This window comes from Ascidia mentula, chromosome 9 (assembly GCF_947561715.1).
Source record: "Ascidia mentula chromosome 9, kaAscMent1.1, whole genome shotgun sequence".
Taxonomy (NCBI): Eukaryota; Metazoa; Chordata; class Ascidiacea; order Phlebobranchia; family Ascidiidae; genus Ascidia; species Ascidia mentula.
Window position 1 is genome coordinate 13,672,036 of NC_138574.1, and position 19,237 is coordinate 13,691,272.

The window sequence follows — 19,237 nt, forward strand, 5'->3', positions numbered from 1 at the left end:
CGATGTATTCTAGAAACGAGGCTGCGGAAAAGCTAAATTGCTTGAGGCTACTCTTCAGGCGATTTTGTGTCTGTGTTTACGATGTTGAATTGCTGCAAACTCAGCAAGAATTTCCATCGTTGTTGGTCTGTGTAATGACGTCACACCACCAATAAAAAGGTTTCATTAATTAACAAAAAAATAACAAACTGTTTTTTTTTTAATTCAACAGCTGAATACTTATGCAAGTGCGTAAATTTAGATACCCAACAAGTCTTCAACCACTATTTTACAAAGGGAATAATTTTTAATCCTTTGGCCAAGGTTCAAACCCTAAAAAAAACCTTACAGTTTTTCCATGGAATGAGTGTTTAGCGTTTTCAAATAGTTTAAGTTAAAATTAAGCCCTGCAAAAGCTGCAAGAAGCCTAGCAATGACTAAGAAATGTGGTCTGACCTGAAACTTGTTTTTCTACATTTTTGTAGCTGTGACGCCAAGTTCTGTGTGTCTGAGTTTTTCAGCTCACTTCAGAAGCTGTTTCAAGCTGCAGGTCGTGGTTGCATAAAAGCTGTTTTGCAACAAAGCAATGTCTAAAACTTTATGTGTTATTCGCATAGATATGAGCTGCATGTTAACATTTCTTGCCAAGGATGAAGGTTGATAGTAGATTGTGAGGCGCAGAAAGCAGATATTTGTTTGCAGAAAAGACCAAGTTTAAATCGGTTTGTTCTGTTTAATTCGAAGCAAAATTGTTGCTACAATGAAGTGGTTCAACAACATAGATCAATTTGTCGGTTTGATCTGCAAATTAAAACAAGATAACTTTAGCCTTCGGAACACGATATTTGTTAAAAAAGAGCACCAAAATATCAACGCGTCGTTGCCAAGGACAACGTAACGAATACTGCCCTCTTGCGCATTTTGCGCATTTTCTTACACAATCAGGCGCATAAAATCAAAGAGAAAAACAAACGTCATACCTTATTATTGTTCGAAATGTTTGTTTCGAGCTTTGTCCTTGATGGAGAACATCGAGAAATGTCTGAAAAACTTGTTTGACATGGTTAAAAATCAAAAGGTTTAAATGTCCGTTCAAATATCACGTCGGGGTCACCAAATTTATGTAGGGCGTTATTTAAAACGTCTACACAAAATACTAACACTGCCGTATATCTGACTCCTGATAAAAAGGCTACTATCTAACCCAAAGTTAATCTGTCGGTTTAATGCATAAATAACAGTCGCACGAATATTACAATAAAACGTTACAAACCACGCGTACTAAAATGTATGTCTGTTTGGCTTGAAAATTATCGACTTAATGTCTTGTCTTCAATGACTCTATGCGACTCTCCGTGACTCTATATTTCTCTATGTGACTCTTTATATCTCTCTCCCCCTATTACCCAAAAAATGTGTGGCTTATATAGAAAATGCATACAGGGTCGTTTGGGTTCGGACTGATACGTGACTCATTTAAAAAGACAGCTGTGTTGATGGAAGGGTCACGTAATTTGAATAGCCGGATATTTAGCTGTCTTCCGTGCATACAATAAACATCGCGTTATCCGCCGTATGTTGAAATGGGTTCGTGGCGTATTACTCGACGTTAATAAAAATACAGATGCCACGTAAACATAACATAACATACGAGAAATGTGACGTCAGATACACGCCATAACGTGGTGTTTTTACACCAAAGCGAGATTTGTAATTGAGTCAATAAAGTAAGTGATGCAGGGGCATGGCGAAGGTTGGTTACAGGTTGGTCATAAAAATTTAAGAAAAACCAAACACAGATGTTTTTAAATTGGCCAATGCACAACCATAGGACAACCAGTTAAAAATGTTCGCATATTTTTATCCCTAAATGCATGGAAATATATTTTATTTCACAGGAAATATTAAACAGATATTTAAATCGGATTTGTGTGTTTTTTGTCTGTTTGCACCATAAGATTGCGCATCATTTTTTTTTTAATCACCAATTGCATTGCCGACAAGTCTCTGGTTTAGAATGTGTCGGCTATGTATATAAGTTGCACTTTTTGAAACAGAAATTTTATTGTTTTGTTAAACTTCACTTTGTCCAGGCATGAATTGAAAGTTTTACAGATCGGCCAATTCCATCCTGTCACAGCTATAAATAATATTAATTGTAAAACATCAAGTTGTGTTTCTCCTGCTTTAACGAAAGACTCTTGTAAAGAAATGCGAAACCCCAAGATGCAAATCGTCCTTCTACTCTGTATGTGGCTTCAAGTTTTGCCAGGTGACTACATAGATACCGAGTAATGAACTGACATAATTTGTGTGCGTTGGATGAACCCAACTTCACTGAAATAATATTTCATGAACATTCACAGACTTCGTTTGTCGTATTTTGTTCAGGTGGAGGATCGTCCACGTGTCGACCTTCGGCTTATAGAGGAACCAGAAACTATGTCCAAATTCCCTTCTCATGTGAAAGTTATATATGGGCGTTGAGTACTGGAAGTTCTGGAACTGCTGCAATACACTTGTATTTCCACACACTTGGCAACAACATTTGTTCGGTAAAAATGTCTTACTTCTTTTGTTGACACCATTGACAATTTTGCGTTGTCAACGCTGATTACGGTGGTGCGAAATCCCCTACATATATGTGGAGGTCACATGGCAAGTTGTGCGCTTGCGCACCATTGTACCTTGACCACATATACCCCGTGAAACCGCCGAGCTCCTGAAGCTCAGTTGGTAGAGCGTTGGGCCTGGTTAGCCCAGGGTCGTAAATTCAAACCTCACCGGGAGATTAATTTTCAGATCTCGCTCCGATTTGTTGGGAAAATGGCTGATCCAGCAAGGCGGTTGTTCTTTTGCAACAATAATGATTTTCGTGCTCTATTACTCTCATTGCAAACATTTAATTGGGAAAACATTCAACACAAAAAAAATCCACTTTGCAATTAATACTTCAATTTTCTTCTTGAAGGGATCACAACACTGCTGGCGAGTCACAAGTCGAACGTTTCTCAAGATGTTTCGCTTCACGCGAACTTTTTTATGTTCGATATGTTTCTGTGTTCATTTAATTATGTGATAGGTTTACCAAGGAAGCAACAAAAACGGAGTCTTGCTGGGGACTTTCGTTGGTAATGGAAGTGCGACAGGAATTGTGAAATCAAATACCGGTTCCTTGTATTTGAGTTGCCCCACGTTACGGGCCAACTATCCTGCCTTCGCGTTTATAAAAGGTAAATTATTCTGTCCACTGGTTTCTGTGTAAATTTCATTTTACTGATGAACTAAAATCACTCGTTATGACGAAACAAACATTTTTGTTTGACAATTAGGCGGTTTTAGTTTATCAAGACGAGTGATATTTCAAGCAGATTTTCTCTGTCGGTGTATACTTAGCTTGCATGGTTTACACTGACTTTGTAATTTAACTGTTAATAAAGCTACCGCACAGGGATTTTCCACCGTGCATTGTGAAACCTATTTAAAAACACGCCAAGAATTGCTGCTGATTGACGACGAACGTCACTACATGTTCTTTAGTCACCGAGGAAGCCTCGTGCAACTTGGAGTTGAACGTGGAAGATCTTCCAACAACTCTCGTTCTCCCGACAAGTAATGGAAAGTTATTGGGAAAGCTTGCTTGTAATTACACGGTGTCAAGTCCATTGAGGTGCAACTTTACAGTTACCGTGTCGTCAGGACTAACGGCTAACATAGCAGACAACATATTCGTAAGTTCATACGAATAGTTCCAACAAATTTTGATATAAAAACTCCTAAATTAGCATTCAAAAAAACTGAAATAACAAACTACAAAATAACATTGAAATTACCTGATCATGTCAATGTTGCATTTAAAATAACTCCGCAGGCTGTATTTTGACTTTTCAATGTATTTGGATTTGGTCTAGAATTAATTTCACTTTCTCAAGCAAATTAATAAATAATAATGAATACAAAAATTACCATTGGGAGTGGTTGAGGCAAATATAGAGGATTTCAAGTCACGGGCTTAGATGCAAAGTAGTTTCCATATGTAGGAGCACGCAAAGGATAGGAGACATACGCACTTAATGTGATTGGTTACAAATGTAATGTTTATCAGATAATTAATTCCATTTCGTTACAGCGAAGTTCAACATAAGTAACAATAAAGTGTAAATTAAACCTGCCGATAAGTTTCACGTGTCCTTTCATCGCAATTAAAGAATAACTAAAATAATTACAACGACTCTTTCAACATATGCTGAATTCTAAAATAATGTGGACCAAAGAGAGGCTTTGCCTATTTAAGGAAATATATAATACATCGCACAAGTCGTTTAAAGCGAAGTTTGCATGAAAATTACCACAAGTTGTGACTTAAAAACTCAATAGCCTTCAACATTACCTAATGCCTGATTTTGTTAAACTTGCATTTGAATTCCCACATCAGGTTGTATCTTGACTTTTCAAAGTATTTGGATTTGGACTGAAAATGAAATCACTTTCTTGAAAAAAAATACAGCAAAGAATAATGAATGCAAAAAATTACAACAACAGTGTAAAAAAAGAAAACATGATTATTTAAGGGAAAATTATTCGTGTAGAAAGTCGTTCGAGCGAAGTTAAGTAATTTAAATCACGAAACGTTTGTGTTTTGCTTTCTTTAGGAATTATTATAGCGACCGTTTAAAGAAGAAATTTCCTTTAGATTTTATCAGACGATCTTTCCCATCCAGGAATCAGAATAAATTCCACTCAAAGAGATGAAATAGTCACAACGGTTCAAGCCCGAAGAGTCAACGTTCAAATATTTACTTATTATGCTTCATCACCTTCTCCAACCATTCACATCGATTCAGGTTTAATACATAATTTTTGTATTAACAAATTACCGCAATATTTCAAACCATGGAAAACAAAAAAATTGAAGGTTGTTACAAAACAAGCATTCACTCACAAACTAAACAAACTACTTGATCTTAATCCCTCTCATAGAATGGGTACTTGTAGATAAACTTTCACAAGAAATTTCGAATCAAAATCAATGCTGCAACCATTAGGCTATTTTATATAGTGGTGCAAGTAAGCTGAAATTGCTGTTTCTGTAAGATTACGACGGCTGGTGTGTTCCAAATAGTTACAAGAAATTAAATTCAGTAAATTTTTTACTTATTTTAAACATCTCGGCTAGTCGATGCAAAAGCGAAAGTTTATGTCTTTGTGAAAATTTGATCATTTCGGTTCGAATTTTCTATCACCACTGCTGTATTTTGATGTAAAGATTTAACTTACATGCAAAGTAGAAAGTTACGCAAAAAAATATCTCTTTCTGATTAAGACCCAAATTGCAAGTTGTTTGATGGAATGGAATGCACCGATTCCGTCAAGTTAAAGTGAGTATTTATAAAAAAAATTGCTGCAAAAACCCAAAAAACTTATCAAAATATTTTTTTGAATCAGAATACTTATTTGCCAAAAACACTTTTGTGTAAATTTTTTGGTGGCCAAACTAAACGCAGCAGTGTAACCACATTGTATCAATATATTGGGTAACAACATTCTACTTGTTAATTTGAAAACAAAAATGCCTTTTAGCGTCAGTTCAAGTGGATTAAACTTACTTCGAGCAAACGGAGAAGATATTTTGTATATTTCTAATCAAACGACCACCAACCTTAATTCTCTCCCGGAGAGTTGCAAAGCTCCAGCAAATAATCCAGTTTTTCAATTCGATCTCAGCGAATGTTCTCCAACTAAAAAGGTTTCAGTTCAATTCGTTGTTTTAGAGTTTGTTGCCAATATTCGTTCTGTCTGTCACTTAGTCTACCACTTATCACAAAAACAAATTGTTGTTAGTAAATTATGGCTGCTAATAATATTTATTTACTGAAATATTCAACAAACCAGTGTGACATGGACTCTGCTTCTGACAGACTAAACATTGACCAAAGAATAGGAAGCAAACACATACCAATTGTACTTAAATTAAAACCAAAGTTTTAAACGCTATTGGGTTGTTTCGTTTAAGTGTAGGCTACGTGTGTCTGTATGCTGGTGTGGTTCCTGTTCTACTTGCGTCAACGAGAAAGGGGTGTTTCTTTTAAAATCCACTGAATCAGATTATTTGTTTCTTTCCTTTCAGAAAACAAGCGGCATGTTCAGATTGGTTTACAAAGTTCGCAACTTCAAGTACAACAGCCAAGCAGTGAGTAGGATGTCCTACCGACCTTACTGGGAGATATCTTGTGACTACAACGAGTCGGAAATGTTGAACAGAAATATTAAAGTAGACGCTGGATCTGTTTTAACCAAATTAGTGTAAGTGAGTGGGTTTTTACTCTCCAACCCCTATTTCTACATAACGCAGGCAAGCGGCCACAGAAATCACATTTGACATTGCTGTGACCTTGTGTTGTTTACGACTGAGTCAGTCTCTATTTTAAATGGGATGAAAATTATACTGCTAGAAAAGGAGCTCAACAAAAAGTTACACGGTCCTCGGGTCTTTTAAATGTGAACCCTTCCTCTTGTTCTCTGTTTCCACTTTTTATTTCAATAAAAGTTAACATTACAACTCTCTGTGCAGAAAGGAAAGCTTTGTCGCTTCACAAAGTGCACTTGGAAACTTCACGATTAGCTTTGGGTTGTTTGGTGACGAGCAAATGCAAACACCTCTTACATCAGAATCGATCGTCAGTGTTCCCGAATACGTCTACGGAAAGCTGAATATATCAGCTCACAAAGAGTTAGATCTCCAGGTAATTTATCGCATTTCATCACATTTTCTTTAGTTGAAAAATATCTGCATTGATTATTTCCGAACTATTTGGCCAAATTGCAGATAAAAAGTTGCTGGGTCACAAACAGCAGCGGTGTTAAAAGTGAAGGCTACAGTCTCATTACAGAAAGGTAAGATTTCTTGGAATTTTCTGTAAAGCATGGAAAGTTTTTGCAAGGTATCTTTTACCTAGTGTACTACATTAGGTATATGGTATCTTTCAAAAACTTCACATAAAATTAAAAGGTGGGAATCACCCTGGAACTGTAAGACAAACCCAAGCTGAAAACCATTAATTCGCGCTTGCTTATATTGTTCAAACTCACATCAAAAGCAAAAACAAATTATTAGTAATGCACTATTTTCACACACCGAATCTCGATTACAAATCCTACATTAATATTTCAACCAAATCAACAGTAATATTTTATGCAATGGCATGACTGGCAGGATCGCCCCACTGCGCAGGTCCTTGCTTGGCGATCACATCTAACGTATCGCTATCGTGAGGTATGGGCTAGGCAGCGATGTCTGGGCTGCCAAGCCTGCAAACCTCATGATCGCAATCACGACATTGCATGAAATATTACTGCGTTATCTGATGCCGTGGTAAAGATATCTTACGTATATGTGAAGGTTGCCAGGCAAGTTGTTTGCTTACGCACCAGTGTACCTTGGCCACAATAGACACCTTGAAGCCACTGAGCTATCTCACCCATAGCTCAGTTGGTAGAGCGTTGGGCCTGGTTAACCCAGGTTCGTGAGTTCAAACCTCACCGGGAGCTTCATTTTTCACATCTTGCTTCGGCTTGTCAGGAAAAAATGACTGATCCAGCCAAGCTTGACCGCATCAACCAAATCAAAGTTTTTTTTGCAAATTTGCCCAAACTTAGGAGATTGACAGGTGAGACACTTGCAGTCTCCTGTTTATACTTTTTCTTACCTTGAACACCAGACAAATCTACCCTTTTCCAACTGGAACTTATCTGATTGATGGATGACGTCATTTTTTGCCTCGTGGTCTGGACTGTAGTTCAGAAAATGTCGCCTTTTGCCCCGGATACTTTATATGTGTCCAGTGAATAATTAATAGTTGTGACCAATGCACGAATTTCTTACCGAAAGTTTTGGCTTTCAGTAAAAGTATTTAAATTTCAGTTTGTTTCCTTACGTTTAGTTGCAAAGTTGTGCGCGAGGCAGAGGCGGAAGATGCAATCGTGATAATGAGGAATTACCAGCCGACTTTCGCAACCTTTAAATTTCGCTCATTCGTGTGGGTGAATAAGGATGTAAACCAACATTCCCTGTACGCTCACTGCTACTTGCAACTCTGTGACAATATTAATAATGATTGTCAAAAACCGGTAAGATTTGAAATTAGCTTCTCTCAGTATTAAATGACATTAGGTGAAGTCCTGGTAAAATTGTTGTTTAGAATTGCACAAAAAAACGTCAACGGAGATCCACGCGAGAAAGCCTAAATGAAGTTATCTCTGTTGGGCCTTTCCGTGTTTCCACCCAAGAATTGTGTGAAAAGGTAGAAAAAATCTTTTCGAATGAAATTTAACAATTTGAACCAGCGGTTTTCAAACTTTGCTGCGCCCTAAAAAAAATGATGAAAACAAACAGTCAACGTTCTCCGACTGGCAATTATGAACATAGAAATCATTCGTTGTCGTTGTGATTAATTTATCGTTGTTTTTTCGCAAATGCGACGAATATTTCTAAGTGCGTCACCCGCGAATAATATTGAGAAGCTCTGGTTTAAACGTTTACATACTGCTAAGTGGTCCTGATTCCACCCTTGTTGTGCTTAATGACAGATATCTGACTCTATATCTCGTTTCCTTCTTGAAAACGTATTTGTTTTGTTCAGAACAATGGGGAATGCTCCGATTTTTGCAACGTCATGAACGGGAAAGTCCATTGCTTTTGCTTCGAAGGTCGCTACCTTGGCAAAAACAAGAAAACATGCATTGGTAATTATGCTGCACTGTTAAATCGAGTCGTATAGTAACTTTGAAATTGTTTGTGGTTTCACAAAAGATGCGTCCTTGAGTCATTATAATAATACTCTTGGGTTACCATGGTAACATAATCCCTCACAGGCTTGTATCAGCTTTTTTATATACTCATGGAACCTGATAGCTATGACGAAAATGAAAGACACTTTTCACTGTTGACATACGCGCTTGTATCGCGGAGACGATTTTGAACTCCAATATTATTTGCAACATTTTTTAAAGCAACACCACAATTTATTTAAGAACAGAACTGAGTATGATTTCTGTGAGTTTGCTTGGTGCATTCATGCGTGAAAACTTGTCTCATGTTTGGGTTGTGCGAGCTTGTAATGTTGTGAAAGTGTTCATCCATTGTAATCTGGTTAATCTTACGCTATTTTAATGCCTTCTTGGCTGTAATAAGTTTATTCTATTTGAACAAGGTGGATCCGTGTAGGCATTTATTTTTGAATCGTGTCTGTTCTAGTTTATTCATCTGTTTGCTGTAAAACTGTTCACCAACTGCAAATTGGAATAAAAGGTTGTAGAATTGCACGCATACAAAACGTACACGGCAATTAAGGATCTGTATCCTACAATTTATTTGTGTTGTTGTTATTTTCACCACGGCGAGCATAACAATGTCGCCAGTGCGGAGTAAATTCTTATAATACAAAACACATTTAACTTTACATGCAGATGTAGAAGAAGCGTTGCAAAGCGAAGGTTTCCAGAGTTTGGAAGGTGTTTACATTGCAGTTGGATTCATCGTTCTTCTTCTCATTGTTGTGTTGGGATTCACCGTTAGACATTTGAGACGTCGTTTCAACAAGAACGAATAATATGCTCACTATAACATCCAAATATACTAACTGCATGTTTGCTTGAAACTTTAACAAAGTCACAGTAGTCGTATTTGTACATAAAAATACCCTTAACCCTTTTGTTGATTTCAATCTGGGATCGGCAACCTACAGTCCGCGACAACATCCGGCCAGCCCAGCAAAATCAACCAGCCCGCAGCCATTTTACAAATTATAGTAGGCTGGCTCGCCCAGTGCTAAGTTAGGTTACAGTTCAAAATTAAGAAACCTGTGTACAATACCCTTAATTCGCATAGAAACAACATTAAATTGGAGGGAATGGAATAATTGGTGGGAAATGTTTGCCGACCTCAGATTGAAATCCACTGTAAACTTAATTTGTTCTGGTTACGGACATAAAGGTGCAAATATTGTTCGTCAATGCGGAAATAGTGGCGGAACACTTAAAGCGAACTGAATTATGCGACTCCACTAATAACTAACATTTATAACTAAACCTTCCATTTATAACTAACAAAAATTTCCGTGCATATCGTGTAAGCTATAAAAACGAAATAAAAAATGCAGCAACATATTCATCCATACTGTACTGGGATTATATTTAGCTGCAGTGGAAATCAAACACAGAGTTTGGCAATCATTGTTAGCATTAACGTTAACTCTGCATGGTCTATGATTTTGCCTTCTTTGGTAATTGCCTGGAGATTTATGTTTCCACTCTGTAGCCGCCACTACTTATTGATTATAGAGTATAACTTGTCTGTAAACAGGTTTTGTAGTTGTTTGGTGTTCGTCAACCACACAATGTGACAAGAAACAGAACGAAAACAATTTAAAAATTGACATCAAATTTTGTAAATCATTGAAAAGTTGCGTTAGCGTTGATGTATTCCAGAAACGAGGCTGCGTAAAAGCTTAATTGCTTGAGGCTACTCTTCAGGCGATTTTGTGTCTTTGTTTACGAGGTTGAATTGCTGCAAACTCAGCAAGAATTTCCCATCGTTGTTGGTTTGTGTAATGACGTCACACCTCCAATAAAGGTTTCATTAATTAAGAAAAAATAACAAACTGCTTTTTTTTTAATTCAGCAGCTGAATACTTATGCAAGTGCGTAAATTTAGATACCCAGCAAATCCTCAACCACTATTTTACAACGGAAATAATTTTTAATCCTTTGGCCAAGGTCCAAACCCTAAAATAAACCTTACAGTATTTCCACGGAATGAGTGTTTAGCGTTTTCAAATAGTTTAAATTAAAATTAAGTCCTGCAAAAGCTGCAAGAATCCCAGCAATGACTAAGAAATGCGGTCTGACTTGAAACTTGTTTTTCTGCATTTTTGTGGCTGTGACGCCAAATAAAATTCTGTGTGTCTGAGTTTTTCAGCTCACTTCAGAAGCAATTTGACGCTGCAGGTCGTGGTTGCATAAAAGCTGTTTTGCAACAAAGCAATGTCTAAAAGTTTATGTGTTATTCGCATAGATATGAGCTGCATGTTAACATTTCTTGGCAAGGATGAAGGATGAAGGATGAAGGTTGATAGTAGATTGTTAGGCGCAGAAAGCAGATATTTGTTTGCAGAAAGGAAGTTTAAATCGGTTTGTTCTGTTTAATTCAAAGCAAAATTGTCGCTACAATGAAGTGGTTCAACAACATAGATCAATTTGTCGGTTTGATCTGCAAATTAAAACAAGATAATTTCAGCCTTCGGAACACGATATTTGGTAATAAAGAGCACTAAAATATTAACGCGTCGTTGCCAAGGACAACGTAACGAATACTGCTCTCTTGCGCCATAACGTGGAGTTTTTACACCAAAGCGAGATTTGTAATTGAGTCAATAAAGTAAGTGATGCAGGGGCAAGGCGAAGGTTGGTTACAGGTTGGTCATAAAAATTCAAGAAAAAACAAACACAGATGATTTTAAATTGGCCAGTGCACAACCATAAGTTGTTCAGTCAAAATGTTCGCATATTTTAATCCCTAAATGCGTGGAAATATATTTTATTTCATAGGAAATATTAAACAGATATTTAAATCGGATTTGTTTGTTTTTTGTTTGTTTGCACCATAAGATTGCATTTTTTTTATAATCACCAATTGCATTGCCGACAAGTCTCTGGTTTTAGAATGTGTTGGCTATGTATAGGTCGCACTTTTTTAAACAGAAATTTTATTGTTTTGTTAAACTTCACTTTGTCCCGGCATGAAATGAAAGTTTTACAGATCGGCCAATTCCATCCTGTCACCGCAATAAATAAAACTAATTGTAAAACATCAAGTTGTGTTTCTCCTGCTTTAAAGCTCTTTTGAAGAAATGCGAAACCCCAAGATGCAAATCGTCCTTCTACTTTGTATGTGGCTTCAAGTTTTGCCAGGTGACTACATAGATACCGAGTAATGCACTGACATAATTTGTCTGCGTTGGATGAACCCAACTTCACTGAAATAATATTTCATGAACATTCACAGACTTCGTTCGTTATATTTTGTGCAGTTGGAGGATCGTCCACTTGCCGACAGGCTTATAGTGGAACCAGAAACGTTTACGGAATCCCCTCCTCATGTGAAAGTTATGAATTCGCGTACAGTACTGGAAGTGCTGGAACTGCTGCAATACATTTGTATTACCACACACTCGGCAACAACATTTGTTCGGTAAAAATGTCTTACTTCTTTTGTTGACAACATTGACACTTTTGCGTTCTCAACGCTGATTACGGTGGTGCGACATCCTCTACGTATATGTGGTCGAATGGCAAGTTGTGCGCTTGCGAACCAATGTACCTTGACCACAATATACCCCGTGAAACCACTGAGCTCCTGAAGCTCAGTTGGTAGAGCGTGGGGCCTGGTTAGCCCAGAGTCGCGAGTTCAAACCTCACCGGGAGCTTGACTTTCAGATCTCGCTCCGATTTGTTGGGAAAATGGCTGATCCAGCAAGGCCGCGATGCCAGTGAAGCTTTTGATTCTTCTGTAACAATAATGATTTTCGTGCTCTATTACTCTGATTGCAAACATTCAACTAATGGAAAAAAAGAAATTCAATACAACGAGAAACAAAATCCAATTTGCAATAATTACTTTTCAATTTTCTTCTTAAAGGGATCAGGAATTTGCTGGCGAGTCACAAGTCGAACGTTTCTCAAGATGTTTCGCTTCACGCGAACTTTTGTTCGATATGTTTCTGTGTTCATTTACTTATGTGATAGGTTTACCAAGGAAGCAACAAAAACGGAGTCTTGCTGGGGACTTTCGTTGGTAATGGAAGTGCGACAGGAATTGTGAAATCAAATACCGGTTCCTTGTATTTGAGTTGTCCCACGTTACGAGGCATTACTAACTTTCCTATCTTCGCGTTTATAAAAGGTAAATTACTCTGTCTACTGATTTCTGTGTAAATTTCATATTACTGATGAACTAAAATCACTCGTTACGACGAAACAAACATTTTTGTTTGACAATTAGGCGATTTTAGTTTATCAAGTTGAGTGATATTTCAAGCAGATTTTCTCTGTCGGCGTATACTTAGCTTGCATGGTTTACACGACTTTGTAATTTAACTGTTAATAAAGCTACCGCACAGGGTTTTTCCACCGTGCGTTGTGAAACCTATTTGAAAACACGCCAAGAATTGCTGCTGATTGACGACGAACGTCACTATATGTTGTTTAGTCACTGAGGAAGCCTCGTGCAACTTGGAGTTGGACGTGGAAGATCTTCCAACAACACTCGTTCTGCCGACAAGTAATGGAAAGTTGTTGCAAGACCTTGCTTGTAATTACACGGTGTCAACTCCAGCGAGGTGCAACTTTACAGTTACTGTGTCGTCAGGACTAACTGCTTCCTCAGCAGACAACATATTCGTAAGTTCGTATGAATAATTCCAACGAATTTTAATATAAAAACTCCTAAATCATTGAAATTGCCTGATAATGTCAACGTTGCATTCAAATTCACACTGCAGGCTGTATTTTGACATTTCAATGTATTTGGATTTGGTCTAGAATTAATTGGACTTTCTCAAGCAAATAAATAAATAATAATGAATACAAAGATTACCCATGGCAGTGGTTGAGGCAAATATAGAGGATTTTCACGGGCTTAGATGCAAAGTTGTTTCCATATGTAGGAGCACGCAAAGGGTAGGAGACATACGCACTTAATGTGATTGGTTACAAATGTAATGTTTATCAGATAATTAATTCCATTTCGTTACAGCGAAGTTCAACATAAGTAACAATAAAGTGTAAATTAAACCTGCCGATAAGTTTCACGTGTCCTTAATGTGGACCAAAGAGAGGCATTGCCTATTTAGGAAAATATTTATTACATCACAGAAGTTGTTCAGAGCGAAGTTCGCATGAAAATTACCACAAGTTGTGACTTAAAAACTCAATGGCTTTTAACATTTTCTAATGCCTGATTTTGTTAAACTTGCATTTGAATTCGCACATCAGGTTGTATCTTGACTTTTCAAAGTATTTGGATTTGGACCAAAAATGAAATCACTTTCTTGAAAAAAAATACAGCAAAGAATAACGAATGCAAAAAATTAGAGCAATAGCGTAAAAAAAGTAAACATGATTATTTAAGGGAAAATTAATCGTGTAAAAAGTCGTTCGAGCGAAGTAGAGTAATTTAAATCACGAAACGTTTGTGTTTTGCTTTCTTTAGGAAGTATTATAGCGACCGTTTAAAGAAGAAATTTCCTTTAGATTTTATCAGACGATCCTTCCCATCCAGGAATTAGAATAAATTCCACTCAAACTGACGAAATAGTCATAACGGTTCAAGCCCGAAGAGTCAACGTTCAAATATTCACTTATACTGCTTCATCACCTTCTCCAACCATTCACATCGATTCAGGTTTAATACACACCTGGTTGTCAACAAATTACCGCAATATTTTAAACCATGGAAAATCGAAGAATTTGAAGTTTGTTACTACAACAAACATAAACACACAAACTAAACAAACTGCTTGATCTTAATCCCGCTCATAGAATAGGTAATAGTAGATAAACTAAAGACTTAACTCACATGCGAAAATTAAAAGTTACGCCAAACTACTCTTCAAAAAATTATCTCTTTCTAATTGAGACCACTTTACGCAGACTGCAAGTTGTTTGATGGAATAGAATGCACCGACTCCGTCAAGCTAAAGTTGGTATTTATGTAAAAATTTGCTGAAAAAAAAAACAAAGTAAATAAAATAAAATTATTTATTTGCCACAACACGGGTACAAATTTCTGTCAAAAAAAGTAAACACTTACAGTGTAACATTGTAACATTATTATGGGTATCAACATTCTACTTGCTTTTTTAGCGTCAGTTCTCATGGATTAAACTTACTTCTAGCAAGCAGAGAAGATATTTTGTATATTTCTAATCAAACGACCACCAACCTTAATTCTCTTCCGGAGAGTTGCAAAGCTCCAGCAAATAATCCAGTTTTTCATTTCGATCTCAACGAATGTTCTCCAACTAAAAAGGTGTCTGTTTACATTTTCCTAACAGATTTTGCCAACCCAGGTTATGTTCATCAAAATTGTCATAAACTTCCCCATTAGAAACTTTCTTCTTGACAGATTTTCGTTAACACATAGCGAATTAATTATAGAAAATTATAAAATTGATGTTTGTCTCTTAGAAAACAAGTGGCATGTTCAGATTGGTTTACAAAGTTCGCAACTTCAAGTACAACAGCCAAGTAGTAAGTAGGATGTCCTACCGACCTTACTGGGAGATATCTTGTGACTACAACGAGTCGAAAATATTAAACAGAAATATTAAAGTGGACGCTGGTTCTGTTTTAACCAAATTAGCGTAAGTATGGGTGCGTTTTGGAAAGCTGCAGACAGGGTGTGTACACGCACTGTTTCGACCTGTAAGTTCTTATCAGTGCAGCTGTTGTCTGTGGCACTGTGCTAGCTTTTGCACTAGCGGGCACACTAATTTCCACTTTGTGGTACCTTTCCGGTCAACGTCGATCCGTTGGGTACCTATACGGAGTGGGTTTTAAATAACATTTTTTACAACCACGAGTTTAAGTTAACCTCAAAACTGTTTGAACAGAAAAGAAAACATTGTCGCTTCACAAAGTACGGTTGGTAACATTACGGTCAGGTTTTCGTTGTTTGGTGACGAGCAAATGCGAAACCCACTTACATCAAATTCGATCGTCAGTGTTCCTGAATATATCTACGCAAAACTGGATATTTCGGCCTACAAAAAAATAGATTTATTGGTGAGTAATCATTCAAGTGTTTCTTGTGGGCGATGGCTGATAGCGTTTCTGTTTCTTCATCTTTCAATTTAGTTGAAAAGTTGTTGGATCACAAGAGACGTTGGAGGAAATAAAAGATATGAACTCATCAGAGAAAGGTGATTACCACGAGCAAATATTCAAACGATCCTTCTTCATTAGTTTGCAAACATTCATTTGTTTCTGATTTGTTTTGGATTTTTGTACAGACTTATTGCCGTGAATGTAGTCTATGAAGGTTACAAATTTACAAAAAAAAGCGTTCAAAAAACGTTGTTGGGGCTAATTTTTGCTTTTTTAGCTGCAAAGTTGAGCACGAAACTGAAACTGAAGACACGATTGTGGTGACGAGAAATTATCAACCGATTTACGCCACCTTCAAGTTTCGTTCATTTGTTTGGATCAACATGTCTGAAAACCAACAATCCCTGTACGCTCACTGCTACGTGCAATTATGTGACAACACCAACACCGTCTGTGCACAACCGGTAAGATAATATATTTTTCAATGAAAACCATGCATTAATAATTCTGCAAGTGCAAATACCTAGTACAACCGGTAAGATATCCATATTCTGTTATTTATCGCATTGTTCATGACCACAAATATTAGCTTAGATAACAACAATGCATGTTTTGCTTTCTTCCCACAGGATTGCTCACGTGGACGCAAACGTCGATCTGTGGTTCCGGGTTTAAAGGAAGTCATATCAGTTGGACCTTTCTATGTTTCGGTTCCGGATCTGTGTGAAAAGGCGAGTTTTATCCGTGCGACAACTTTACTGGAGAGACTAAACCGTATAAGTAGTCTTGAGTCGTGCAAGTTTATCATTGTATCTCGATATACAAAACTATGAAGCCATCAAGGAACCCCTTTTTCGATTTGTTTTGGGAACAGAAATATTTGGACACACAAATCGACTATTTCCGAATCCTTGCTCTTACAATATTGCTTACAGTTAATGCTTGTTTAGGAAAATGGAGGTTGCACTGACTCTTGCAACGTCATAAACGGAATCATAAAATGTTCATGTTTTGAAGGTCACGTCCTTGACGAGGACAAGAAAACGTGCATAGGTAAATGTGGAGGAAACTTAAGCTAATGAAAGATAAGATTGTCGTTGCGTTAATGGGCGAATTAAGAAAATATTGTTGCGCATCTGAAGTGTTGGTTGAATATTAGATAACAACCAAATAACTTTGATTCAACGCAATAACGATGTGAATAAAGAAGAACTGCAGAAAATCATAATGCTACTTGCTCTTAATTTATTGTAGGAGTGGAGCAAGCATTTGAAAGCAAAGGATTCCAGAAAATGGAAATCCTTTACATTGCTGTTGGAGCCATCGTTATTTTACTTGTTGTGGTTGTGGGGTTGATAATAATGCGTTTGAAACCACGTTCCGGTAATGGAGGGTTTACCCAGGGAGTACTTGTGCGTGGAAAGTAACAGACTGATTGCCTCCAGGTTTAAGATCTCAGCACAGCAATCGTTCACAACAGCTTATATTGAATGATTGCGAGTTAAACCTAATTGTACATACAGCTAACAAATTGCTTGCTTTTCTTGATTTGAAAGAATGTTCTAGGAAGTAAAATGTTTACAAACTTTGCATATTTTGCATTTATGTTAAAAATTAGGTTGGATTGAAATTCACTCCTTTGCGATGTAATTTGTGACCATAGTTGTAATCTCATCTCAGAAACGAACCCACCGTATTTGTTTGTGTATAATATATGCTATGCCAATTTCAAATAACAAATAAAAAAATGCAGCAACAAACTTTTACACACAAGATTTATGTTAAACTGAGGAAGTTAGAAGCAGTTATATTATGCGTATTGCATATGAAAGCTTCGGTTTCTATTGTAGTTTAGCTTGGTGAGCAGGAAATCATTAACAGAATTATAATGCTTAACATGATTGCCATGCTATGTGTGATCGAGTACCACTGCATTTAATTATAATCCCACACTTTTTTCGTTTATACAGCTTACGTATAACATACACGATATTTTTGTTAGTTATGAATGGAAGATTTAGATCAGGCGTATTGACAATCAATATTTGCATTTTTATGTCGTCAAACAAAACAACTTGGGCTTACAGAGGATTCATATAAGACATATTCCTGCTCGCAAACTCTGCCCTAACGAACCACGCTATTTTTCCATTAACAATTCCGCTCCCTTCAGTGTTTATGTTGCTTAGAGGAATTGTCGCGGCCGGATGATTTTGCTGGACGGGCCGGATGTGGCTGTGGTCTGTTGGTTGCTCACCCAAATTTAAATCAACAAGAAAAATCGGTTACAAGGGTGTTTATTTGTGCAAGTAAGACTATACTGTGACTTTGGTATAGTTACAAAAAATCAAACAGAAGTGAATCGGTGACAAGTGAGATCTGAGCTGAAAGCTGAGCGTGGCTTGGGCACGCAAGACAGAAAATTTACACAAAAAAAGGTAGATTGGCGCCTTAAATTTTATTGAATATTTGTCCGCGTAATTATCCAAGCGATTTTTTGTCAGTGATTACTTCAAAAGTGAGACCGTAACACAGATTTTTGACTCTCGTTGGAATTCCTATTTGTCATCGTCTTTATTTTGTTTTGGAGTTCAATAAATGCTTCCAACCAATTCTTTTCAGGGGCAACTGATGTTGCCGTTATATCATGAAAAATGGTGATATTTTTATAAATTCATTCAGGATATTGCACCAACGCTAATCATCAGTTTCTCTAAGATTTGGTCTTGAACAAAAGACGTTGTTACAAATATTTAGCTTCACCCCAAAAACAACCTTGTTATTTATATAAAGGACAAAGGTGTCCCATACCACAGTGGTAGAATGCTAAACAAATTACGTGGAAGGTCGCTACCTTGACAAAAACGAAAAAAACATGCATTGGTAGTTATGCTGCACATTTAAATCCAGTCGTACTGTGTCATGTAGTTGTTTGTGGTTTCAAAAAGACGCGTCCTTGAGTGATTATAGTTGGTTGCCATGATAACACGATCCCTAACAGACTTATGCCAGTTTTTTCTCATGGAACCAGATAGCCATATGACAAAAAGAAAAGACACTTTTCACTTTTGACATTCACACTTACATCGCGGAGACAATATAGCACTGTAGTAATATTTGCAATGTTTTTCAAAGCACTACTACAGTTTATTGCTGGCGTTGTTGCTGTAATTTGCACAACGGCGAGCTGGTACTCAACGATTACACTCATGTAGACCTTCCAGTGTCTATTGAAATTTCGAGTTAGTAGGGCAGGATTTTTGAATTCAAAATTGCAATTGTTTGAATCATAACGATGTCCCAAGTACGGAAAAACTTTTCATGAGTTTGTGACGTGCATCCTAGACTTAAATCTGAGCAGGTTCAAAATTTTCCA

General features: G+C 37.0%; 2 protein-coding genes across 2 annotated transcripts; both read left to right on the top strand.

Moving 5' to 3' along the window:
- Positions 1-7,923: 7,923 nt before the first annotated feature.
- On the top strand, positions 7,924-9,988 carry LOC145914263 (alpha-tectorin-like). Its single transcript, XM_083002067.1, has 4 exons — positions 7,924-8,106; positions 8,178-8,279; positions 8,619-8,721; positions 9,445-9,988. The coding sequence occupies exons 1-4, from the start codon at positions 7,966-7,968 to the stop codon at positions 9,585-9,587; spliced, it is 489 nt and encodes a 162-aa protein (XP_082858193.1). The 5' UTR covers positions 7,924-7,965; the 3' UTR covers positions 9,588-9,988.
- A 6,702-nt stretch (positions 9,989-16,690) lies between these two features.
- On the top strand, positions 16,691-17,372 carry LOC145914646 (uncharacterized). The gene is made up of 3 exons (XM_083002464.1): positions 16,691-16,774; positions 16,812-16,914; positions 17,116-17,372. Exons 1-3 carry the CDS (start codon positions 16,691-16,693, stop codon positions 17,286-17,288), a joined length of 360 nt encoding a protein of 119 aa, XP_082858590.1. The 3' UTR covers positions 17,289-17,372.
- Positions 17,373-19,237: the final 1,865 nt, after the last annotated feature.